This window comes from Lipotes vexillifer, unplaced genomic scaffold (assembly GCF_000442215.2).
Source record: "Lipotes vexillifer unplaced genomic scaffold, Lipotes_vexillifer_v1.1 scaffold496, whole genome shotgun sequence".
NCBI classification, from domain to species: Eukaryota; Metazoa; Chordata; class Mammalia; order Artiodactyla; family Lipotidae; genus Lipotes; species Lipotes vexillifer.
The window spans coordinates 983,937-1,010,137 of record NW_006786690.1 but is presented as its reverse complement, the minus strand read 5'-3'; the positions used below and the strand labels follow the sequence as shown (position 1 = coordinate 1,010,137).

The 26,201-nt window shown below is 49.5% G+C and overlaps 2 protein-coding genes and 1 pseudogene across 2 annotated transcripts in view; 2 read left to right on the top strand and 1 right to left on the bottom strand.

The window, feature by feature from the left end:
* Positions 1-7,725: 7,725 nt before the first annotated feature.
* NUDC (nuclear distribution C, dynein complex regulator) lies at positions 7,726-21,461 on the top strand. Its single transcript, XM_007459101.1, has 9 exons — positions 7,726-7,931; positions 10,755-10,832; positions 17,835-18,038; positions 18,130-18,195; positions 18,991-19,110; positions 19,190-19,384; positions 20,454-20,537; positions 20,633-20,751; positions 21,197-21,461. Exons 1-9 carry the CDS (start codon positions 7,851-7,853, stop codon positions 21,246-21,248), a joined length of 999 nt encoding a protein of 332 aa, XP_007459163.1. The 5' UTR covers positions 7,726-7,850; the 3' UTR covers positions 21,249-21,461.
* Positions 9,219-9,610, top strand: LOC103084148 (cytochrome c oxidase subunit 5B, mitochondrial pseudogene; annotated as a pseudogene).
* Positions 21,462-24,424: 2,963 nt separating the features above from the next.
* KDF1 (keratinocyte differentiation factor 1) overlaps positions 24,425-26,201 on the bottom strand; it is a 2,360-nt gene continuing 583 nt past the window's right edge. The window contains exons 2-4 of the mRNA XM_007459100.1: positions 25,668-26,201; positions 25,065-25,139; positions 24,425-24,507 (exon numbers count right to left, since the gene is read on the bottom strand). Coding sequence (XP_007459162.1) covers positions 24,425-24,507; positions 25,065-25,139; positions 25,668-26,201 — 692 coding nt within the window. The remainder of the gene's footprint in view (positions 24,508-25,064; positions 25,140-25,667) is intronic.

Genomic DNA, 26,201 nt, shown 5'->3' with positions numbered 1-26,201 from the left:
TTTCTCTTTCCCCCTTTTTAATGAATCAGTATTTCTTTCTTATTTTAATATATATATTTATTTACGTATTTGGCTGCACTGGGTCTTAGTTGTGGTACGCAGGATCTTTGTTGCCGCTCATGCGGGATCTTCCTTGAGGCATGCAGGATGTTTAGTTGCAGCATGTGGGATCTAGTTCCCTGACCAGGGATCGAACCTGGGCCCCCTGCATTGGGAGCGAGGAGTCTTGGCCACTGGACCTGGCCAAGGAAGTCCCTGAATCAGTATTTCTTGAGGAGGTACTTTGAAACTATGTAAACATTCCTCTTCATACATTGAATATACTTGTGTGTGTTTGTATTTAACTATGAATTCATGGTCTCCTATTTTATTCAGTGGCTTGTAGTCGTTACTATCGTTATTTAGTTTGATGCTCAGATTGTTACAGACTTGGCCAATGGGATCCCCTTCAAGCTGGAGTCTATGTCCTTTTGACATGCCCCCATTACTCTTTGAACATCCTTTGTTTCCTAGTATATGAAGATATCACTTTTCCAGCCCCTGGAAGCAACTAGTACTACGCGTAGCTCTGATTTAATCTTTTAGTAGAGAATAGTATTTAAAAACCATGATCTGGGGGCTTCCCTGGTGGCGCAGTGGTTGAGAGTCCGCCTGCCGATGCAGGGGACACGGGTTTGTGCCCCGGTCCGGGAAGATCCCACATGCCGCGGAGTGGCTGGGCCCGTGAGCCATGGCCGCTGAGCCTGCGCGTCCGGAGCCTGTGCTCCACAACGGGAGTGGCCACAACAGTGAGAGGCCCGCGTACCGCAAAAAAAAAACCCCAAAACAAAAAAACCTCCACCGTGATCTGGGTACCAGAATCATATTTAGAAACGAAGATCTATTAATTGCTATTAGGGTGCCACTGCTTCCCAGCCCTCCCAGAGTTAGGGAATGTACACACACACACACACACACACACACACACACACACACACACACATTTATACCTATGTTTATTTATACATACTGAAAAACATGAGTTCATACTATTATCTGTAATATTAATCCACTATAATGGGATTCATTCTAGTTTTCGCCCTTTCTATATTATACCTCTCTTCTCTGACATTGAGAAATCTGGTTTTCATTATTTTTAACTTATTTACTTATTGGATCAAGCCTCCATTTGTAACCAATCTGCCGTCTCTGCCACAACCCTCTCTGCTGTAAGATGGCTTCCTCTCCCCACTTGGGCTCAGATACCTTGGGTCAGGTTGCCCCCTCCCACTCATGGACTCCTTCACCCTGCTGGGCCGGTCCCTCTATGCCAGGTCACTGCTCTTTGAGGACACCCTTCTGCCCCTGCTGAGGCCACCGTGGTGCCCTCTTTCACTGGTGTGTGCTTTTACCTTGTTCCTTTCTACCCAGTAGTTTTAGGATGGACATTTTCAGGAAGAGGAAGGAAGAGAAGGAGGTAGAGCTGTCAATGATTTTTAAAAATAAATTTCTACAGTGAGAATAGAGAGATGATTCTGTCTTTCCTCTCGCAAGGTTAATTCTCTTTAAGTTTTATTCTTGATAGTAAGGAGATGTAAAACATGCCCTTTCACACATAGATGTATTGGGTTGGCCAAAAAGTTCATCTGGGTTTTTCTGTAACATCTTATAGAAAAACCCAAATGAACTTTTTGGCCAACCCAGTATTTGCTACCTGTAGTACTGCTTGTAGGTTTGTAATCAGAATTTTTATAAATTCTACATTGTGTAATGCCTATTGGAAAAGAAAAACGTGCATGGAACATTTATAATTGCATCTGCTGCCTATTCCTTATAGGAGGGAACTTCCTTTTAGAGTTGGTGTCAAGATGAAATGACAACTTAGTGATGAATGATCGAAAGAATTTTGCACAGATTTGCTTCTTGCTCCATATACAAATCCCTGTTTCTCCTCCACCACCCGCATACTTCCAGGTGCCTTGGGAATAATTTATATTGGGAAGAAGGATAGAGTGGGAAAAAACAGTGAGATCTTGACCAGTCGTAGTTTAAATTTTTTATTTTTTGCAAATTAAAAAGAAAACAATATACATGTATTTGACCCCAAGAAGACATTGCTGGGACCTAAGAAGACATTGCTGCCTTGGAAGGGCCCATGCAAATGCAAAAGGTCCTGGAATTTGAGCTTCATTAGTTTCACAGCAAACCTGCTTCTAATAATGCGTTTCTTAGGTGTTGTGAGAACACAAAGTGCCCGGCACAGCAAGTGCTCTGTAAAAGAGGACAATTGTTATTGTTATTGTTGATGCTTTCACCCTTGTTTCCTAGAGGAAGAGGTTGAGGAAGAAGATGAGGAAGAGGAGACCCAGAGGACGGAGGAGAACCCTCACTGGGGGTCATGGAAAAGCTGGGCTGGAAGTTGGGCCCCCCGGGTTTTAAGTCTTGCGTTTTTTTGCACTGTGAGGAACTGTGTTTTCTGAGCCCTGTGTGTGGCCTGAAGGCCAGGGTCAGCCCTGGAGGCCCTGGAGGCCCTGGAGGGTGAGGAAAGGCCTCAGCTGGGATCTCCACAGCCTGGAGGCTGACTGGGGCCATTCACTCAGAGGGGTAGGAGGCCTCTCGGGGGAAGATGGTCCATCAGTTGCCCTCTATCTGAAGGGAGAGACACAGGTCAACCCTCAGGAGTCCCCAGTCTCAAGAGGAAGACACAGCTCTAGGAACCCCAGACCTAATGGGGTGGCACAGGCCAGGTCCCAGAGACCCTAGTCTGATAGAGGAGATAAGCCTGGCTCTTGGGGGCCTTCAGTGTGATGGGGAGACACAGGCCAGCCCTGAGGAGGCCCCATTCTGAGGAGGGAGAGGCAGCCCTGCTCCCAGTAGCTCTAACAGGGGAGCGTCGGTGGGGGGCGGGAACCCTACAGTGGAGCCATGGGGCTGAGTAGCTTGAATTTGGAAGGCTTTCTGGAGGAAAAGGTCATGACAACACCCTCTCATCTGTACAGCACTCTATGGTTTACAAAGTGCTTTCCCAATAATTATCTCATTTAATCGTCATGTGACAATGGGACGAAGGTGTTACTATTCAAACAGGGACAACAACCATCATCATTCTAAACAGTGACACTTACTGAGCACCTACTGCCCAGTGTCAGGCATTGGGCTGGGCATCATCTGTAAATTAAAGGGCGCCCCGCAAGGCAATGTGGGTGAAAGTGCTTTGCAATCCTATGACCATGGTGCACACGTATGCTCTTGTTCTGTACAGAGGCCTGACTACTTGAGGATGCAGCTGGGAAACCCTGGGCAGCAGAGGGCCTGGGTTAAGGACTGGAACTGGGAGGCAGAGTCAGGACTAGATGCCTTTTCATACTCTGAACACGTCATGCAACTTTGTGCCTCCAAGCTGTCCCCTATGCCTGGGATGTCTTTCTGTTACCCTGTCTGTTTGGTAAGTTCCTGGTCACCCTTTATGGTCTAGCACAGGCTTCACAGTTTTTCTCTCTCCACCTCTTTGGCAGAACAATTTTCTCGCTCCCTGAGTTCCCAGGTCATCGGGTTCACCCCCGCAATAGAGCACTTAGCACATGGTGGTGTAATCACGCACTTACCTGCTGTTGATGGTGTTCAAATATAGATGGGGTCAGACTAGGGGAGGCTGACTTATCACCAAGAGGCCTTCCTGGGCAACGTTTATTATTTCAGTGAATTTACCAGGGCTCAAGATCAGGCCTAGGTCTCTCAGCGGGGAGTCACATCAAACAAGCACCTGGGTCTGATTTATAAAATCAGAATGCCAATTCAGGGAGGCAGAACTCTGAGATAAGAAGTGGGTAAGTGTGTGGGCTCTGGAGTCAGGCTGCGTGGGTTTGAATCCTGGCTCTACCCTTTCAGCTGTGTGGCCTTGGGCACATGACTTCATTTCTCTGGCCCTGTTTCCTCCTCCCCTAAGTGGGGATAACAACATAGGAGCATTATGTTAAGTCAAATAATGTTTATAAAGTGTTTGGTACAGTACTGGGCACTTAAATTTTACCAATAAATTTTACCAATTTGTAAAATAAATTTGACCAATATTTATTGAAAAGTTATATAATGCGAGTCAACAGTAACAGGCACAGACCGTTTATTCATTCCCCAAATATTTATTGAGGTTCTACATTTGAGGCTCTGAGCTGAATGCTCGGATGAATCAGACAGTTTCTACCTTTCTTGAAGTTTATATTCCAGGGAAAGGGGATGGATATAGAACCAAAATTTCTTTCTTTCTTTTAAAAAATATTTATTTATTTATTTGGCTGCGCCGGGTCTTAGTTGCGGCATGTGAACTCTTAGTTGTGGCATGCATGTAGGATCTAGTTCCCTAACCAGGGATCGAACCTGGGCCCCCTGCATTGGGAGCACGGAGTCTTAGCCGTTGGACCACCAGGGAAGTCCCTAGAACCAACATTTCTTAACTGTATATTTCAATTGTGGTAAGTAATTACACAGGATGAGCACAAGGTACTTTGAAAGCAAAAATCATGGAGATGGAGACTTAATCTGTATATCAAGGTCAGTAAAGACCTCACAGAGGAAGTGGCATTTGGGTTGAGACTTGATGGGTGAAAAGGAGTTGCTGGTAAAGGCCTAGGAACTAGGACAGGGCATTTGAGGAAGTGAAAGCGGCCAGTGAGGAGGGAGCCTGGTGTGTGAAGGCGAGTGTGGGACAAGATGAGACTGGTGAGGTGGGCAGGGCCGTGATGTTGCTGCTCCTCGGAGGCCATGGTTGGGAGCTTGGAATTTATCCTGAATGCAATGGCAGTAGGGCTAATTTTAAGCAAGGGAATAACAAAGCCTGGCTTATCCTTAAGAGCAATTGCTCTGGCTGCTGGGTGGAGGATGGACTACAAAGTGACAAGAAAGGATGTAAGGAGACCAGAGAGGAAGCTGTCAGAGTAGATGTCAAGCAAGAGATGATGCTAGTTTAGACTGGAGTAGTAACAGCATCTTGCTTCACACAGCAAGGTGAGGAGACAGAATCAAGATATATTTTGGAGGGAGAGCTAACAGGACTTACTAATGGATTGGATGAGGTCAGATTTTGGCTCGTCCAAATGCGTAGATGAGTGGAGGTTTGGGCTTTTGCAAATTGGTGCTTGAGGGGGCCATTTAGCTCAATGGGGAAGACTTTGGGAGGAATTTGTGTGTGTGTGGGAGCATCAGTGTTGGCCATGTTGGTTTTTTAAAATAAAAATAATTCTTGAATATAATAGAATATCTATTAAGAATTCAAACTTCAGATTGTCTCATAAAGTTATAAATTTTTTATTGTGTTAAAATATACGTAACATTACACTTAGCACTTTAACCATTTTTAGGTCTATAGTTCAGTGGCATTAAGTACATTTACATTGTTGTGCAACCGTCACCACCATCCATCACCAGCCATGTGAGTTCTGAGATATCTGTTAATCGACCCAAGTGGGGCTCTCCAGGAGCTCACGAGAGGTCTGGGCCAGAGGCATCATGAGATCACCTACAATGCTGCGGGCAACTAAGCCTGTGTGCTGCAACTACTGAGCACACATGCCACAACTAGAGAGAAGCCTGCGCACCACAAAGAAGAGCCTGCGCGCCACAGTGAAAGATCCTGCATGCCTCAACAAAGATCCCGTGTACTAAGGGATCTTAGCACTAAGACCCGATGCAGCCAAATTAAAAAAAAAAAAAAAAAAAAAAAGAGATCACCTACAGAGAAAGTATAGATAGAGGAAAAGAGGAGGGGATAAAGTACACAGCCCCCAACAGTTATAAATCTGAGTAAGTCAGGATACTGAGAAAGAGGGTTAGTGAGGTGGGAAGAAAATCAGGTAAGTGTGGTGACATGGAAGCTCTATGAGTGTGCTAGGGCTGCCATAATAGACTATTACAGACTAAGTGATAAACAACAGAAATTAATTTTCTTACAGTTCTCAGGGCTGGAAGTCCAAGATCAAGGTGTTGGCAGGTTTGCTTTCTCCTGAGGCTTTTCTCTTTGGCTTGCTGTTAGCTGCCTCATATGGCCTTTTCTCTGCTTGCTTATGAGTCCCTGGGGTCTCTTCCTCTTCTCGTAAGGACACTAGTTATATTGGATTAGGGCCCCACCCTTACGAACTCCCTTAACCTTCATTACCTCTTTAAATAGCCCTATCTCCAAAAGCAGTCACACTGGGAGTTAAGGTTTCAACATAGGAATTTGGGGGGAATACAGTTCCGTCCATAACAGAAGCCTAAGGAAAAAGAAAATTATTTCCAGAAGAAGGGGTCAACTGTGTCAAATGCAGGTAAGTCAAGTAAAGCAATAGTGGTCCACTGGCTTTGGCAATAAGTAGGTCATTGTAACCTTGGTCAGAGTATTAAAAAAAGACTAATTAGAGTAAATAAAGAAGAGATGGAAGGTGAGGAAGTGGAGAAACAAGCAATCTTTTCAAATTTTGCTGCGAAAGAGAACTGAAAATTGGGGTGGTAGGAGGAGAAGGTGGGGTCATAGAATAGTAAAAAAAAGAAGTGACGGGCTTCCCTGGTGGCGCAGCGGTTAAGAATCCACATGCCAATGCAGGGGACACAGGTTTGAGCCCTCGTCCAGGAAGATTCCACATGCCGTGGAGCAATTAAGCCCGTGCACCACAACTACTGAGCCTGTGCGCCGCAACTACTGAAGCCCGCGCACCTAGAGCCCATGCTCTGCAACAATAGAAGCCACTGCAATGAGAAGCACACACACCTCAACGAAGAGTAGCCCCCACGCGCCACAACTAGAGAAAGCCCACACGCAGCAACGAAGACCCAACGCAGCCAAAAGTAAATCATAAATAAATTTATTTAAAAAAAAAAAGTGACATTGAATTGCGTTTATAAGTTGAAAGGGATAATCCAGAAGAAGATTGTGATGCAGGAGATTTAGAAAAGGATAATAAGAGTAGAATCCCTGAAAAGACTAAGATCATGAAATTCAATACAAAAGTAAAGTGGTTGGCCTTAGATGGCTGGGACCCGTCTCGCACATTAATTGAAGTGAAAGTTGAATAAAGCACTCATCACATAATTTGCAGGGACCAGTTTAAAATGACAATGTGGAGTCTCTTGTTCAAAAATTATTAAGAATTTAAGAGGACTTCCCTGGCAGTCCAGCGGTTAAGACTCCACGCTTCCACTACAGGGGGCAGGAGTTGGATCCCTGGCCAGGGAACTAGATCCCGCATGCCTCGGGGCCAAAAAAAAAAAAAATTTCAGGACTTCAGCAGATGAGCATTAATCCAAGCACAGAGCCCTTGTAAGCTCGGGGACCCTTCAAATTTGTATGGAGTATGTGATGATGACGGAGGTGGGCTGTCATTTGGGCAGGTCCCTCTCCTTTCTGGGCCTCAATTGACTCATTGAAGGGTTAGAAGAGATGACTAAGAACACTTTCCGTTTCACTGTTCTACAAGCTGGGAGGTCATTCCTATAGGAACAAAGTTCGTGCCTCTTTAGCTTCCAGTCCCACCGGAGTTGGGCCCAGGGCTTTCTGGAAGGCTCCATAAAAAGCGTCTGGTGACCATAGCAACTCACACCAAACTCCGGGGCCCTCGTCTCCGCCCACAGCTTCACTGACGAGCTCTTTGATTGGCTTAGCAAGTTGACCAATGGCCGGCGAAGCGGGCTGTTTGCCGCGCGGTCAATGGCTGCAGGCCGGAAGAGAGGCGGGAAGAGAGAGCTAGCAGGCGGGCCTGGGCGGCGGGGCGTGTGCGTGTTTCCGGCTCCGCTGCGGAAGGCCGAGGACTAGAGCAGTAGGGCCGGACGCGACCCTAAGGACCGGAGAGCGCGGGACGCTTGTGCGGAGCTCAGATTTCGGAGCGTGGCTAGCGGCTGGCACGATGGGCGGAGAGCAGGAGGAGGATCGGTTCGACGGCATGTTGCTGGCCATGGCGCAGCAGCACGAGGGCGGCGTGCAGGAGGTAACGGCCCGTGCGGCGTTGGCTCGGCCTGGCCCACCCGGGATGCCCCAGCCATGCTCTCTCCGCCTTTCTCTGCCTTCGAGGGCCGAGATACGCCGCTGGGCCTCGCGAGCTTTGGGATCCCCCCCCACATTCTTACTGCACTCCAGCTTCCGGCCTGGCCTCCTTGCCTCAAGTTTTGCATTCGTATCAGTCATGGGACCCCGGGGCCCCTCAGTAGTTCCTGTCTTAGCAGCTCCGGCGTCCCTGCACCCGCCCCTGGAAAAGACCCAGAGTCTTGGGATCTCTCCCCGCCCCCCACCCTTTTTCTCCCACATACTTCTGGCCCCGTTTCTTTTCTTCTGGCCGCTCCCGAAGAGCATCCTTTAGGATGAACTATTCTAGACATTGAGATTTGCATATACCAAGATTTGGAACGAGCGGAAGAATGTGTGCGGTGTGTGGGGGTGGGGGTGGGGTGGTGATGTTAACACGTGGTCTTTTTAGGGCTTGAATGAGGGAATAGGAGACCTGTGTTCACAGTTGTTCTACACCACCTATCTACTTGAGACCGTTCCACGCCTCCAGGCCTCAGTTTCTTTCTTTGAGACAGAGCTACGAATCCTTATTTCCTGAATTTGTAGGAGAGTAGTGTGAATTTGTAGGAGAGTAGTGTCTTGAAGTGAAGGACAGTGAGGACTTCTGAGTAATCAGGCTTGAACATTCAACAAATATCTGTTGAGTGATTGATGTGTGCAAGAACATAATTCATGCGTAGTGACCAGACCCAGTAACACGTAGTGTATGAAGGATAGAAACCAACTAGTCGAGATTCTAGAATTGGTTTATTTGAACCATGGAAAGTTCAAAAGGTAGAAAAGCCTATCAAAATCAGTCTTTCTATAAAGAAACTGAAGGAACTTGCCCAAGATATCCAAAAGGATCCTGACCTAGAGGGGACCAGAATCCTTAGGCCAGTGTGTGCTTTCCACAGACCATTTCTGATTCTGTGTCTCTCTGGGGACAAGTTTTCATGGAGCTTTCCATTCCCATTCTCTCATTTAGGTGCCTGTGGTGACCAAGGACTCCTAAGCCCTTTGAGGTGGGAAGAGTGCTATTAATTTGGAGATGTGAAAGGCTCCCATCCCCCACCCCCCTAAATTGTTGACACAGTTGGATTTGGGAGTGAGTTCGTTTTTGAGTGAATTGAAAAAGTGTCTAGAAGCAGGAATTGAAACCATTGAGATAAATTCTAGCATCAGATTTAGAACCACTCACTTGGGCAAATAAAAGGGCTTAGCTGGCTTGATGGCTTCAAGGTTACTGCGCGGAGCTGGAGCACTGGCCGTGCAGGCCCTGTGGGCCCCCGGTCCCAGTGGAGTCTCCGTGGTGTGCTGCTCTATGGCGTCTGGAGGTGGTGTTCCTACTGATGATAAGCAGGCCACTGGGCTGGAGAGGGAGGTCATGCTGGCCGCACGCAGGGACTAGACCCGTACAATATGCTTGCCCCAAAGGCAGCCTCAGGTACCAAGGAAGACCCTAATTTAGTCCCCTCCTTCACCAGTAAGCGGATAGTGGGCTGCATCTGTGAAGGAGACAACAGTGCTGTCATCTGGTTCTGGCTGCATAAAGGCGAGGCCCAGCGATGCCCTAGCTGTGGAACCCATTACAAGCTGGTGCCCCACCAGCTGGCTCACTGACCCCTGCACTAACTCACTCAGAATGTGATGTAAAGTTTCTTCTTTCCAGTAAAGACTAGCCATTACATTGGCTTCTCCTCCAAAAAAAAAAAAAGAAAAAAGAAAAAAGGGCTTAGTTATATGTGCTAATCTTAGGTCACTACTAGGTCTTTTCATTCAGCAAAAATTTTATTGAGCATGTACTCTGAGTCAGATCTGGTGCTAGGCATTGGGGATGTAGACAAAGTCATGGTTCACAGTGCCTGCTTGTGAGGAGTTCACTCTCCCGCAGAGGGTCTCTTGCTCTGGGCGAGACACTGCTAAGGGCCTCACCTCCATTACCTCCTTTGGTCCTCACAGAGGATCCTCACCTATATCCCTAGAAATAGGTCCTGCTGCTGTTTCTGTTTTATGGAGTTAAGAAACTTTCCCAAGGCCACAGAGCTAATGTATATCAGTCTGATACCCAGACCAATGCTCTTAAATGACTTGGCTACACTGATACCCCAGCCAGAGTTAGTTGGTCTTAACCTTCTTTTTTTTTTTGCGGTACGCGGGCCTCTCACTGCTGTGGCCTCTCCCATTGCGGAGCACAGGCTCCGGACATGCAGGCCCAGCGGCCATGGCTCACGGGCCCAGCCGCTCCGTGGCATGTGGGATTCTCCCGGACCGGGGCACGAACCTGTGTCCCCTGCATTGGCAGGTAGACTCTCAACCACTGCGCCACCAGGGAAGCCCCTTTAACCTTCTTTGAAGTGGCTTCATTTGTTCCCCTCCTTCTAGCTCTGCCCTAGTAACTCAGCCAGTGCCACTCTGGATGGGCTTTTTATTTTGTGGAGAGGAAAGCTGGATCCCAGGTGTTTCAAGCCCTGGATGCAGAGGAGTGTCCAATATCCTCAGGCTGCTTCTAGCACCACAAAAAGTGTGGAACACATATACACATGCACACAAGAAATGAGAAATCTGCCTTTCAGGTGATCTAGGTAAGGTTAGGCTAGGCTTCCTGGCAGAAGTGACTAAGTCAGGGCCTGTTTTCTCATTTGGGAGGCTCGGGGTGAAACAGTCCAGTCCCAAGTTCCCTTCTAGACTAAGGAAGTTAGCTTCTGTGTAGGTGAGGGACTCCCAATATGGCATCTCTACAGCTTTGGTGTTTGTCTTCTTTCAGCTCGTGAACACTTTCTTCAGCTTCCTTCGACGCAAAACAGACTTTTTCGTTGGAGGAGAAGAGGGGATGGCAGAGAAGGTGAGTGTTGGGGACCAGTGTCCCTTGGGCAGCTCTGTTTCTCCAGAAGAAGAGCTTACTTGGCCTTCCTTTGGCATAATAATAACCTATAGCAGAAGTAAAGTGCCAAGGGCAAAGAGTCGGGGAAGGGAAGCAAGCTGTCATTTATTGAAGCCCCTCTCCTTGCCAAGTGCTTTATCTGCCCTATCCCCTTGGTCCTCTAGAAGTTTGAGAGGGGCAGATGTTACTATCCCCATTTACAAGTGAGGAAATTGGTCTGAGTTATGGGAGAGCCAGGGTTGTCCAAATATTTGAGCTGAATTATGGGAGACCCAGGATTGGAGCCAGAGTCTGTTGTAAAACTGCCTTCTGCCCCTGACACCATGCTTTTTGGTTCCTTTTCCATTGAGGTTTTATCTAATTACCTAGCTGGGAGATGAGAGTAGGCAAATGTTAGAAATTGAGCTTAGAAGACAGAGTTATAGGAAAACTCAAAGCCGGCTATCCCAGTCTTCCCAGATGCTGTAAGCAAAAGTTCAAGGATTTGAGAATTGCAGGGCTTAAAAAAATTGTTTTTTTAAATTGAAATAGTTGATTTACAATCTTGTGTTAGTTTCAGGTGTACAGAAAAGTGAGTCAGATATATATATATATGTATACACACACACACACACACACACACACATACAGATATATATAGAAATAAGAATCTTAAAGAAAAATTCCATGGGTAACATTAGTCAGAGAAGAATTAAACCACATATTAATTGGAGGAATGCTTCAGAGAAAGTGTGAAATATGACTTTGTAAAGAGCTGGGAAAGCAGAGGGCCAAGACTAAGTTAAGAATAGAGGGGTTAGAATAGAGGGGAAGTACTGGCTAATAAACCACAATTTAGATAAATGACGAGCCCAGCCGCTCTGTGGCATGTGGGATCTTCCCCGACCGGGGCACGAACCCGTGTCTCCTACATCGGCAGGCGGCCTCTCAACCACTGCGCCACCAGGGAAGCCCCAGGTCCTTGTTTTTTATCTGTTTTATATACAGCGGTGTGTATGTGTTAATGCCAAACTCCTGGATTATCCCTTTTCCCCTTTCCCCTTTGGTGACCATAAGTTTATTTTCTGTGTCCGTGAGTCTATTTCTGTTTTGTAAATAAGTTCATTTGTATCACTTTTTAAGATTCCACATATGAGTGATATCATATGATATTTATCTTTCTCTAACTAACTTCACTTAGTGTGATAATCTCTAGGTCCATTCATGGTGTTGCAAATGGCATTATTTCATTCTTTTTTATGGCTGAGTAATATTCCTGTGTGTGTGTGTGTGTGTGTGTGTGTGTGTGTGTGTGTGTGTACACGACATCTTCTTTATTCATTCATCTGTTGATGGACATTTAGCTTGCTTCCATGTCTTGGCTATTGTAAACAGTTCTGCAGTGAACATTGGGGTGCATGTATCCTTGAAGACCATGTTTTTCTTTGGATATATGCCCAGGAGTGGGATTGTAGGATCATATGGTAGCTCTATTTTTAGTTTTTTAAGGAACCTCCATACTGTTCTCCATAGTGGCTGTATCAATTTACATTTCCACCAGCAGTGTAGGAGGGTTCCCTTTTCTCCACACCCTCTCCAGCATTTATTATTTGTAGACTTTCTGATGATGGCCATCCTGACTGGTGTGAGGTGATTCCTGAGAATTGTGTTTTGTGGTATGGGTTCTGATTCCTTAGGCTGTGATTATGTTTTTGAAGATTGGTAAATGATGTCACCTCACTGAACCGTGATTTTTATAACCTTGATATTTGTTTTCACTTAGATTTAAGAGACATAATAACAAGAAGGAGATATTTTGCAAACTGCTTTCTGTGGCTTCAGGGTTCTAACAAGCTGAAATGCTTGATAATGTGTCTTGATGGTCTGAGGCTACTCTGTTATAGACACTTTGGCCTAGAGTAGGAGTCCTGGGTTCTTGGTCTAGCTGTGTGGCCTGGTTGATTTCCCACCAATTCTCTGGTCCTTTTAATCTTCACATCTGTAAAATGGAAGAAGGTGGACTCACTGACCTGTAGGACCCTTTGTGGCTCAAATACTCTTTCTGTATTAGCACTAGCACCTCCCATTTTTCTGTGGGCCAGGACCTTGTAATATCTGCATTCATTCATTTGTAAACTAATGTTTATTGAGCACTTAACACTTTGCCTGTGTTAGCTACTATGACAGAGGCTTCAGGATTATAGAGGTGAATACAGACAATGGTCTTTGTTTTCATGGATCTCACAGTGTAGCCCCCTTACAAACCGCCCCCCCCCAAAAAAAGACAATGAAGAAGTGATGGGTGTTAGGGCGGAAGTCCTGAGAGCATAAAATGGGGACTAACCTAGGTTGGGGGCTCAAGGAAGACTTGATGAGAAAGAGGTGCCTGAGGTGTGAAGGATGAGTAAGATAGCAGGCAGAAGGGAGAGAGATGAATAATATTGAGAAGTGGTGTCTCAGGTGTCACGGGATGATGGTGTCACTGCTGTGTATTGGATGTCTGCTGGTCCCTCTTAGACCTCGTTATGCTCCTTGGCTCTTGTTTCCCTTAGAGTCAGCTCTTTCCCAGGAGGTTGGTCTGACTCTAAGGCAGGTAGAAATCTGTCTAGCCTTCCTGCCTGGTCTCCATTTGTAACACCAGTAACTTCTTTGTATTGGGGACCTACTGTGCACCGGGCCACCAGATGCATCGTTTCCAAGTGCGTTGGTTAAGAACATGTTCTCTGGAGCTATAGGCAGATGTGAATGAATCCTGGTCTCCCCCTCTTCCTGCTTGACAGCTGTGTGGTGTTGGGTGAATCACTTTCTGAGCCTCGTTTTTCTTCCCTGGAAGAGGGGATAATCTTTCCCTCACTGGGCTGTTTTAAGGATAAAAAGAGGTCATATAGTGTGCCTGGCACATGAGGATACAAGTTCACAGACCCTTTTTTTGGACCTCTTGGGGCCAGATGTGTTTTGGGATTTAGAATTCATTGGATTTTAGGAGGCAGTACAGTGCATATACTGTACATTACGTACAGTACCCCAGTCCACGGGTCGGAGCAGCATCATGTAATGAGATATTAATATTTCTACAGAGAAATGTGTATCAATATTTATACCAAGTGGGAGATATGACTCCCACTGTAAATACCTTCATGCTACAAACTTAGAGAAATACAAAAATACTTTTAGTTTTTATAGCTTTGGGGCTAGGCATTATGGATTTGGATAAAGCCATAATGATCTAATCAGTATGTTATTGACATAGGAAGAGAAGAATGGACTAGTGAAGCAGAATAGAGAATCCAGAAAAAGTCTAGCACGTATGAGGATTTAAGATGTGTCCAATAAGGTAGGTAATTCAGTTCAGTAGGCAAAGGACGATTTAATAATTCATGCTGCTACAACTGGCTACTGGTAAAAAAGCAAAACGTGTACCATACTGTACCATCTGTTTTACTCATATCTAAAAATAAATTGCAGATCAAGAAGAGCTTAGTAAGGAAAGCTGGGAAACTATGTATAACCTTGTGTGGAGGAGACCTTGCAAGGATAGAAACCTGGAAACTACAGAATAAAAGGTAGCTGTTTGCTTCTTCAAACATAGAACACATGTGTGGCAAAAGAGACGTAATGACATATGAAGTCAGTTGAAAAACAATAGATCTGGAAAAGATGCATTGCAGAGGACATAAAATTTAATAGGCAACTTAATATGCAGGTACTCTTGTAAATTGACAAGAAAAGGATAAACAGAAAAATGGGCAGTTCCATGAAGAACATGTGAAAAGATGCTTAAATTCAGTAGTAATCAAGGAAATGTAGGAGAAAGAAACAGTGAGATGCCCTTTTTTTTCTGGTCAAACTGACAAAAATATTTTTTTAAAAATTGCTTACAGGGATGTGGAAAAAGGGTACTCTTCAGACATTGCTGGTAAAAGTGAATTATCATAGCTGTTTAAAAACTTTTTATTATAAAAGATGCTCAACATCACTAATCATTAGAGAAAGTCAAGTCAAAATCACAATGAGATGTTGGCACCTCACACCCATTAGGATGGCTTCTATCAAAATCCCAGAAGACACCAAGTGTTGGCAAGGATGTGGAGAAATTGGAACTCTGGTGCACTGTTGGTGGGAATGTAAAATGGTGCAGCTGCTGTGGAAAACTGTATGGCGGTTCCTCAAAAAATTAAAAATAGGGCTTCCCTGGTGGCGCACTGGTTGAGAGTCTGCCTGCCGATGCAGGGGACGCGGGTTCGTGCCCCGGTCCGGGAGGATCCCGCATGCTGCAGAGCAGCTGGGCCCGTGGGCCATGGCTGCTGGGCCTGCGTGTCCGGAGCCTGTGCTCCGCGGTGGGAGAGGCCACAGCAGTGAGAGGCCCACGTACAGCAAAAAAAATAAATAAATAAAAATAAAAATAGAACTATCACATGATCCAGCAATCCCACTTCTGGGTGTATACCCCCCAAAATTGAGAGCAGGGTCTTGAAGAGAGATTTGTACACCCATAGCAACACTGCTCATGATAGCCAAGAAGTGGAAGCAACCCAAGTGTTCATTGATGGATGAATAAACAAAATGTCATATATACACTTAATATTACTCAGCCTTTTAAAGGAAGACAGATAAGAGCACATATTGAATGATCCCATTTATATGAAGTTCTAGAACAGGAGTGTGTCTTCTCCCTCAGATGTGTCCCCCTGCCCTGTGGTCAGGTTCAGGACCTCATGCCTTTGGGTTTAGCTTAAATTTCCCTCTGGGGTCTCCTGGCCAGGCTGGTGGGAACCACCCTTTGCTCCCCTATCGCCCAGCCTAGGTCAGGGAGCGCTGTGTTCAGGTATGCCCACTGAGCAGTCTGGGGCTGTCTTTTAGAACTGGCCCAACCCTCCTCACCGCTTCCCCGCTCTGCTCATCTGTGGTTCTCAAAGATGTGTCCAGTGACAGAAGCTTGGCTCTGACAGCCTGCCAGTTGGTACTCCTGCGTAGGCTACGCGCTCCCAGGGATCTCTACCTGGGGCTGGGCCTGGGTAAAGTTGGTGGGAGGAGACTGGGAGGAGGGGGTCAGAGGCTGCTGTGATTGGCCTTGACTGTGCCTGGTGGTTCAGCTCTGCCCTCATCTAACCTCCAGGAGCTAGGAAAGAACAGGACGGAATGGGACGTAACATGATTCACTGGAGCTGGAAGAGGGGATGGCCCCACTCCTGCCTCCCCTTGGCCACTCATTGGCAGATGGCTTGAGTTCAAGGTCCTGATTAGGGACTTGGGACCAAGGCCTTGTGGTGGAACAGCCTCTGCTGGCGTAATTGTGCCATGACTGATCCCTTCTGTTGAAGCAGAATGGCCTTTAGGTGGCTCATTTCTTTCTTACACACACCTCATTTTGTTAACCCATTTGGTTTGGGGGTTCTTTTGGTACCGTTTAACCTTGAAGAGTGTGGAGCTACTGCAGTGTGGCGTGAGGTTGGAGGTTTGAGGGTAAGAGGAGGAACTGGCCTCAATGAATGAGAGGCCACAGGGCATTTGGCAGAACCCTAGATCTGGGAGCCCATGGCTGACTCCAGTGACCCTGAGCCCCACGTGATTCCCCTCAGCTCTTGCAGATCCCTCTCTCCCTCCAGCTATGGCTCAGAGATTCTTGAAAGATGGTTTGTTGACCGCTGATCATGTGGTGGGTGCCCTGTGAGGCCTCCTCAGGTGTGTGGGTTGACACAGAGTTGGGTTTCCTAAGTTGGCTAAATTCCTGAGCCTGCCAAAGGTGAAGAGGTGAAATTCAAGAGACACTTGAGCTGGTCCTGGAGGATGAGTAGGAGTTTGCCAGGCAACCTGGGAATTGGGGCAAGGACACTATAGGCAAAGAATAGCTATGTAAGACTGCTTTTAGAAATAATAAGATAGAAGCACAGAGAGATGACCTCAGGGTCACACAGGTAGGAGTAGACCAGGATCTCAAATGTAGGTGTGACTCTCACGTATGCACGAGAATTGGCCAGGAGGGCTTGTTAAAAATACAGATTGCTGGGTCATATCCCCAGAATTTCTGATGCAGTAGGTCTAGAGTGGGGCCTGAGATTTAGCATTTCTAACAAATTCTGGGTGACGCTGTTGCTGTGGGTCAGGGGAGCACACTCTGAGAGCTGCTGGTGTAAAACATGAGGTAGAACCACTTCTCCCATTGTATTTTCATAGCAGAGAAGGTGCTTCTCCCCACCTTCCACCAGCTGACACTGAGTTAGCCTCAGCCAGGCGACACATGTCATGAAAGCTGATGAAACTGGGGCTTAGAAAGTGTCAAAGTTGTTTACTTGTTCAAGGCCACAGAGCCAGACAGGTGGCAATAGTACTGGGGTTGCTCTTGGGCAACAGGAGGACCAGCTAGCAGGATGTGCGTTGGAAGCATCCTGGGAAGGTTTCATGGGAGAGGTAGGATTTGAAATGGATAGCTTGCAGGCTGAGGAGAGGAGGAGACTACCTTTTCCCTCAAGAAAGGTCTCTCTGGCCTGAGAGCTGGGGAAGAGCTTCTCACAGGGGCTGAGGCTGGAGTTCTGCTTCTAACAGCTTCAATCCATAATGAAGGACTTTTCAGAGCACTTATCATTTGGTCTGCACAACATCCCTGTGAGGTAGGGACTCATCCTTGCTGATAAGGAATCTGAAGCTCTTAACAGGTTAAGTAATTTGCCAAAAATACAATAGCTAGTGCGTGACAAAGCCTGGATTAGAATGCAGGTTGTCCAACTTCAGTGTTGGGTCTTAGTCCCTGGACTGCCTTGTTTTTTTTTAAAGTGGTTGCTGTTTATTGAAGCAGATTCTTTGCAGATATTCTTATTACAACTCAATGATATAGGTGTGTATTAAATCCCATTTTGTAGATGTGGAAACTGAGGTTCTGAGTGCAGTGCCTTGCCCAGGCACTCAGCAAATAGAGATAGGACTAGCCTCACGTCTTGGGACATGTCCCGTCCCCTGATGCCTCATTGCCTTCTCTTCCTTCCTCAGCTTATCACACAGACCTTCAACCACCACAACCAGCTGGCACAGAAGGCCAGGCGGGAGAAGAGAGCTCAGCAGGAGACTGAGCGGCGGGAGAAAGCGGAGCGGGCAGCCAGGCTGGCCAAGGAGGCCAAGTCAGAGACCTCTGGGCCCCAGATCAAGGAACTGACTGATGAGGAGGCCGAGAGGCTGCAGCTGGAAATTGACCAAGTAGGAGTGGGCTTCTCTCCCCTGCCCCCCTGATCCCCATTGGCACTAGAAGTGGGTACCCTCTTGCCAAATGTTTTGCCCTTTGCCACAGAAAAAGGATGCAGAAAATCATGAAGCCCAGCTCAAGAATGGCAGTCTCGGCTCACCAGGGAAGCAGGTGAGATGGACTGGGGCTGCTCAGGACTAGCGGGGGCTTGGGGACTTCCGGGGACTCTTCAGCCTTCCATTTCTCTGGAAAGCCTTCCCCTTCCCCACCCCATCCCTCCTTAGCTTTGGGAATCCTCCCCATACTTCAAGATTCCACACTGGACCAAAGTGGGTTAAATAAAAAAACAAAACCCACTGGTTTTAAGCCTTGGCAGGAAAGCCCAAGAGCCAGGGAGGGCAGTGCCTGTACAGGCGCCATTTGGGTGGGCTTGGGTCCGTGGGCCCAGCCTGGCCCTTCATGGTGGATTACTCTGACACACTGTTCCCCTCAGGGCTCCTCCCATTGACTTGAGTCCAGCTTCCCAGATAGTCCTTGGGGCACTCATTTGGCTTTGCAGAGGTTCTGGTCTGAGACTAGGGTCTCAACCCTAGAGACACAGGAAAAAGAAGTCGATCATTTGTCAGCCTGGTTTTACTTTAGAACAGCCCTACTGATGGCCACCTCATGACCTGTTCTGTGCTGGGCTTTCTTCCTAAGTCCTTTGGCTTGAACTGCCAGCTGGGTGGGTCCCATGGGTCCATCTCTGACTGTCACCGTCCCCCAGCTGTCACATGGTCTAGCGATCTGAGCTCAGGCAGAGATCAGAACAGGTTTTACCTCTGGCTCCTAGTGGGCTGTGGACTGGGCAGGGACCAGGTCTGTACTGTTCTGTGGCTGTATGCCCAGTGCCAGCCCTGGGCCTGGCCCAGTGGGGTTCAGTCTAGGTCTGTCAGGTAAGTAGCTGAGCACCCCAACTGTGAGCAGGAGGCTGAGGAGGCTGAGGAGGAGGAGGACGAGAAGGACAAAGGGAAGCTGAAGCCCAATTTCGGCAATGGGGCGGACCTGCCCAATTACCGCTGGACCCAGACCCTGTCGGAGCTGGATGTGAGTGCAGGGGCTGGGGCTGAGGCTGAGGTGAGGGAGCCAGCCCGGGGCCTCTCCTGACTGCTTCTGCCCCGTGCAGCTGGCAGTGCCCTTCCACGTGAACTTCCGGCTGAAGGGGAAGGACGTGGTGGTGGACATCCAGCGGAGGCGCCTCCGGGTGGGGCTCAAGGGGCAGCCGGCGATCGTGGACGGGGAGCTTTACAACGAGGTGAAGGTGGAGGAGAGCTCGTGGCTCATTGAGGACGGCAAGGTGGTGACGGTACATCTGGAGAAGGTGCGAGAAGCCCCGCCTCCTGGCCTGTGTTGTGACTTAGGGAGAGGTGGCTGCTCATGAATGTGGTCTCTGTAAAGTGCCAGGGGTCCAAGGAAGGCATCCATGGCACATACCACCTGACCCAGCCTACCTGACTGGCCTTGGCTGCCTCTGTGCCCTTGCACTTGCGTTTCCTCCCGCCTGGAATGTCCTTCCCTGCTTTTTTTTTTTTTTTTTTTTTTTTGCGGTACGCGGGCCTCACTGTTGCGGCCTCTCCCGTTGCGGAGCACAGGCTCCGGACGCGCAGGCTCAGCGGCCATGGCTCACGGGCCCAGCCGCTCCGCAGCATGTGGGATCTTCCCGGACCGGGGCACGAACCCGTGTCCCCTGCATCGGCAGGCGGACTCTCAACCACTGTGCCACCAGGGAAGCCCCCTTCCCTGCATTTTAATGTGGTTTACTGCATGTCCTTAAAGGCCTAGCCCATCCATGTATTGCTCTGACCTCTCCCTCCATGCTGGATGAATATCTCCCTCTGTACTTTTTTTTGGGTATAAATTTTATTTATTTATTTATTTTTTGGCTGCGCTTGGTCCTTGTTGCTGCACATGGGCCTTCTCTAGTTGCGGCCAGTGGGGGCTACTCTTCATTGCGGTGCACGGGCTTCTCATTGTGGTGGCTTCTCTTGTTGCGGAGCACGGGCTCTAGGCGCCTGGGCTTCAGTAGTTGTGGTGCATGGGCTTAGTTGCTCCGGGGCATGTGGATCTTCCTGCACCAGGGATCGAACCCATGTCCCCTGCATTGGCAGGCGGATACTAAACCACTGTGCCACCAGGGAAGTCCTCCCTCTGTACTTTATTCTTTCCGTTATCATGCTGATTTGTGACCGTCTCCGTGTCTGTCTCCCCCAGCCACTGGGGAGGGCAGAGGTCTTGTTCATTTGCACCCTAGGTCCCAGTACAGGCCTTCGCAGGTCCCCAGTGCAGGATGTGGATGAGAGAGAGTTTGGTTCTGGAAGGGTTGGGTGGTGGTTCCCAGGGCACAGAGCAAGCCACCACCCATCCCCCGGTGGTCCTCCTCTTCCTCTCAGATCAACAAGATGGAGTGGTGGAGCCGTTTGGTGTCTAGTGACCCCGAGATCAATACCAAGAAGATCAATCCTGAGAACTCCAAGGTGAGCCCTGGCTGGTTGGAGGAGCTTCGGTTGGGAGGTGAGGGGCCTAGGTGGCCCCAGAACTTCACCCATCCCTGTCAATGCCTGCTCCCCAGCTGTCAGACCTGGACAGTGAGACCCGCAGCATGGTGGAGAAGATGATGTACGACCAGAGACAGAAGTCCATGGGGCTGCCCACCTCAGATGAGCAGAAGAAACAGGAGATTCTGAAGAAGTGAGCAACTGAGAGATGGGGGTTTGGGGAAAGTGTCTGGGGCTTGGACCTGGGTGACAGCGACGAGTGTGTACGGAGCGGAACACAGGAGCTGCCCTGCCCCTTCCAGGATGAGCCAGCCAAGTTTATGGCTTTATAGCCTTGGCTTGCCTCCCCTAATCACTTGGTGAGGTCATCTTGAGGGCAAGGCCACCTCAGGGTAGGAAGGGGTAACAGGCGGTCATTGTCACCGACAGAAAAATGGTGCCAGTGTTGGCACCTCAGCTTTCAGCCTCAGGTCCTCAAATGGGCCTTAGAGAGAGTCCTTGGGGCCCCACTCCTGCCTGGCCTGGCTCCAAGTTGCTCAGCGTTCTAAAGAGATTAGACCTCATGTGGGAGCTAAGAGAAAGGGACTAATCTGGGGGAGAGGGATGGCCTGTTTCACCTTCCTACTTTCCCTCCCCAGGTTCATGGATCAGCATCCAGAGATGGATTTTTCCAAGGCCAAATTCAACTAGCCCATGTGTTTGCCTCCCTGAACTCTTGGGGCTGAACTCCCAGCTACCCACCTTCCTTTCCCACCCTTCCCTGGGACTTGTGGGCCTCAGGGCTGGGGCAGGCATGGGGCTGGCCCACACACAGGTGTGAGGGCATCATGAGAAAAGGGCTGGGGCCTTGGGGGTGTCTTGTCCCATTTGGCCTGCTGTTACACATTAAAACTATTTACCCAATTCCACCTGTGTCCTCTCTTTCCTCTGGCCTTTTCCTGGGGGACAGGCCTCTTATGGCTGCTGCTGGGATCTGGGGGCTTGTCTTCTAGCCCAGGTTCTGCCATGTGATCAAGGGCAAGTCCTTGCCCCTCCCCGGGGCTCAGTTTCTCATTACTTAAATGGAGGATTCACACAAGGCTTTTAGTCTGTGTGTAATTCTGAGCAAAAGTGGCCAAAGGGACCAGAACATATGTCAGATTCTCACAGGGGCCCATGACTCAGCAAAGTTTAAGACCAGCCCAGCTTGATTCCATTTTCATCTCTAAGACAATTTCCCACAGCAATGGGTCTGTCGTCTAGCCCTGGAGCAAGTGTTTGTAAAACTACACTCTTATTTCCCAGGGGCAGAGAGCAGCAAAGGCTGGGGAACCGCCCAGGCCTCAGATTGGCTCAGTGTGTGGTGGGGATCTGGCCGGGAAGGCAGGGTGAAGCCCAGTGGAGCCTATTGTGTGTCTCTGACCTGGACCTCTGCAGATTTTAGGGCTTCACAGAGTGAGCCACTGAGGGAGTGCCAGGGCTGGAGAGGTGTTCCCTTCTGTCCAAATCCAGCCCCAGAGCTGACCCTTTGGTGGGAGAGTACAGGTCACAGCGCAGGGTGCCACAGAGGTCATGGTTACAGCAAGAATGTCTAGGTTGGCTTGGCCAGGTTGCTATGCTCTGTGGGCCGTGGGTGACCCCTGAATTTTTGGAACACAGCATGTCTGTCCTTTTGGCATTTCAGAATAGCTTATTAAAAGATTTAAAGAAGGTATGCAGTGTTTGGCTTTGTCTGTTGACCAAACTTATAAACCCTCTTTTCCGGGAATGCCAGTAGTAGTTCCCAAGGCTAAGCTTGGAAAATTGTGCTCTCGGGCCAGGGCTAAGATGGAAGGACTGTGGCATCACTCTCCTACTCTGTCCAGCAATATCCCTGGGCTTCAGTGCCCTGTGGTCATTTTTTCTTTTCTTTCTTTATTTATTGGATGCATTGGGTCTTTGTTGCTGCACGTGGGCTTTCTCTAGTTGTGGGGGGCTACTCTTCATTGCTGTGCACGGGCTTCTCATTGTGGTGGCTTCTCTTACTGCGGAGCACAGGCTCTAGGAATGCAGGCTTCAGTAGTTGTGTGCGGGCTTAGTTGCTCTGTGGCATGTGGGATCTTCCCCGACCAGGGCTTGAACCCATGTCCCCTGCATTAGCAGGCGGACTCTCAACCACTGCGCCACCAGGGAAGTCCCGTGGTCATTTTCTTTACCTTTTTTTTTTTTTGGCCATGCCATGTGGCATGGCATATGAGATCTTAGTTCCCCGACTAGGGATCGAACTCATGCCCCCTGCAGTAGAAATGCAGAATCCTAATCACTGACCACCAGGGACTTCCCGGCCTGTGGTCATTTTCAATCACAGAGGCCTTGACCTGGAAGAGACAGCAGAGCCTAAGGAAAGGGGCCGGTTTTATCACTGGTACTGGGCCCTGTGGTCATGGCCACAAGGGACTGTCCTGTGTGTCCAGTAGGAAACTGAACAGACAAGTACAGTTTGTCCAGTCACTTTCCAAAGGGTGCCCATGAGGGCAATAGAAGGTCGGGGGGCGGGGGCACTGCAGGTGAAGTGGGGCAGTGAGGAATCCTGGACACCTAGCTTATCATCAGTCGAGACTGGGCTGCTGGGGCCTGCTCCGGTCTCACTGAGAGAACAAACACACCCCTGTGTGTGAGGAGTAGCCAAGTAAGATCCTTCTGAACCCAGCTGGGCTCTGATGTCCAGATTGGGGGAGCCTCCTTCTACCCCAACCAGGTCACCTTGCCAGCTTGGGGGCACAACTGCCAAGAGGCCAGCTTCCGGATAGAGCCACAGTTACTAGCTGCATGACCCACTAAATTCCTTGATACCTCTGAGCGCCAGCACCTGCAAAAGAATGACCCCCACTCCTGGGAGTGCTGAGCAGACACCCGTGACCCTGAGTGCTGTCTGTGCTGTCCGTACCAGGGGGAGGTGGAGGGAGCAGCAGGTCTGAGGTGGGGTGGGCTGACACGTGCTCAGGGATTTGGGGAAACTGCAGGGATGGCCAGAAGCAGGCCAGCCTACAGGCAGTGAGTTGGGGCAACAGAGGGAGTCCAGGCAGGCCTGCTTAGAAGGACCTCTCAACAATGACAGAAACCACTTGGTAAACCCTTCTCAGGCACAGACACTGTGACTGGCTCTATCTCCTAGAATTCACCGTGAGCCTGAGAGATGGGCATCACTGCTCTCAGTTTAGCCTTCTGACCTCAACCCCACGACACTAAGCCAGGCTGGACACTCTATGCTGTCTCCTGCTCCGGGCAGCAGTCAGGCAAATGGGACAGAAAGGACAGTATCACAGCCAAGATGAGCAGACAGATGTCTATTAAGTTTTGTACTATAGTCACGTTAGCATGTAGAACATCAGCCGAGAACCTAACTGCTCAACAGAACGTAACATGGATTGGGCACTGCCCACAGAATCCCGGAGGCCCTGCCTGCCCCCAAACCCAATCCATTTAAGACAAGCTTCTTTTAGCTGTTACCTTCCCTCCCAGCTGTCCTGGGGAGGGGGAGGTTTGCATGATTGGTTACGGGGTGAATGTTACAGGGGGAGCATGTTATGGGGGCAGAGTCAGGATTCAGTTCCAGAAATTAACCCCTCAGTCTTTGCTTTCCATGACCTAGGCTTCCTGAAGACTGTGGGCAGGAAGGAACAGGCCCAGGCAGGGGTCAGGCCAGCGGAGGACCCGGGGGGTGTGGGCACCATGGCCCGGTGAAATGCATGTGATTGAGGAACCAGTCAGCCAAGGCAGGAGGAGCCAGAGTGGGCACTGCTTCTGGGCTCATGGCCTCCCTCCCACAAAGAGGGTTCTGGTCCCTCTCTTCATGAAGTAAATGTGCTTCTCTCAGAAGGGGTTGCGGCCCCTGGGCCCAGTGCGGGTTAGCAGTAGACCTGGAGCAGGGGTGCCCCTGAAGAGTCTGTGTCGGTGCCCTGGAAGGATGAGTCGTGGCTGGCTTGGTATCCTGAGGGGAAAGAGAGCAGGAAACAGAGGCTCAGAAATGGGGAGGGGCTCATGCAAGTCCCTCAGGCAGGGAGAAACCTGCTGAGAAGGAGCAGAGGGGGACTCGAGCCTGGGTCAGTCTGATCCTGGCTGGGTGATCCACTCAGTTTCTTGACGTCTCTGAACCCCAGTCTCGCTCTCTAAAGGGTAATGACCCTGCTCCCAGGGGCTTGTAAAAGCCAAGAGGATAGCAGTAGAAACCACACATGGTGCCTTCTCAGCACCAATGGATGGCCCCCCTCACCTGCCCTCCACTTTCCTCTCCAGTGACCTGGGTTTAGATGCAGGTTCTGGGCACCTGCCCTCCTCCCCTCTGGTTCAGGGGCATCCCCCTGAATCTCTCCCAGCTGAACCTTTAAGCCAGTTTGCAGGACTGGGATGGGGTATAAGGCTGCTCAGGCTTCTCGTCCCTTTCTGATCCCATCCTCACCCACCCCAGGAGGAAGCTGGGAGAGGGGCAGGTGGGGGGCTGCTAGGGCAGTCCCCTCTCCTCTCCACACTTTCATGTCAGGACCAAACCTGGGGCTCCATAAGGCCTCAGCTTCCTGGCGATGGCATCTGCGGTCGTCTCCTGGGAGATCTGCACTGTGAGTTCTAGGGAGGGAACATGAAGGGGCAGTGGTCATTATCACATCCTTTCAACCCGATTCCCCACTTCTGCCCCCAGCCCATTGAGAGAGGGGCCATTCACCCCTGGGCTGGGCTAGGGAAACGATGTTTAAAACAAAGACGCAAAAAAAAACACAAAAAAAAAAGAGAGAGAGAGAGAGAGAGAGAGAGAGAGAGAGAGAGAGAGTGTGTGTGTGTGTGTCGGTCCGTCTGTACAGGGATGAGTGGGTGGATAGGGGTTTTGGTTAGGCCAGGCCAGCTCAGAGGTCCAAATTCGCATGGGTTCCTGGGTCCTGTTAACTAGGCTAGCTGGTTGGGGCTGAAAGCTACTCTGGCAGGTGGCAGCAGGGGACAGAAAGAACCTGTTAGGGGATGTGGAAGAGTGGAGAAAAAGGAGGAGGAAGAGCTGGGACCGGCTGAGGGTGGACCCACAGTGGCCAAAGACCCCAGTGCAACCCTCCCTGTCCAGAGCCTCGTCTACTCTGCCCCTCAGCCCTGTGGGGCCCCACCTACCATCCTGGCTGAGCCCTGAGCCCACCATGGTCTCATGGCCACTGTCAGGGGCAGGGGCAGCAGAGGCAGCCACCCTGGTTGAGCGCCCCTCTGTGGTCTGCGGGCGGGCACGGCTCTTTCGGGTACTGATGCGAATGATGCCGCGTACCAGGCGGCCCTCAGCGTCCTGCTCATCCAGGTGGTAGTCCTGGGTGATGCTGCTGATAAGGTCCGATATCTTACTGGTCTTCTCCAGGAACACAGTGTCTGAGGTGCACTTGGCCAGCTCGTCGATCTGGTGTACACTGAACAGCTCTGTCAGCTTCTTGAAGATGAGCACATCGATCTCTCGGCTGGACATGGAGCCACTGCCTATCTCGGGCAGGTCCAGGTCCGACTCGTGGAAGGAGTAGTACTCCTCAGAGCCTCGGGGACTGCTGGCAAGGGTGCTGGGCAGGCTGTGCCGCGTGGGTGGGGGGTCGGCCAGTGGCTCCTTGCAGCAGGAGTCCGCGTCCAGGGCTGGGGAGGTGGTGCTGCGGTAGGGATACACAGGAA

Coding starts and splice junctions, on each gene's coding strand:
- NUDC (XM_007459101.1), top strand. CDS start 7,851: ATGGGCGGAGAGCAGGAGGAGGATCGGTTCGACGGCATGTTGCTGGCC. Junction 7,932..10,754: donor ACGAGGGCGGCGTGCAGGAG/GTAACGGCCCGT, acceptor GTCTTCTTTCAG/CTCGTGAACACTTTCTTCAG. Junction 20,538..20,632: donor TCAATCCTGAGAACTCCAAG/GTGAGCCCTGGC, acceptor CCTGCTCCCCAG/CTGTCAGACCTGGACAGTGA.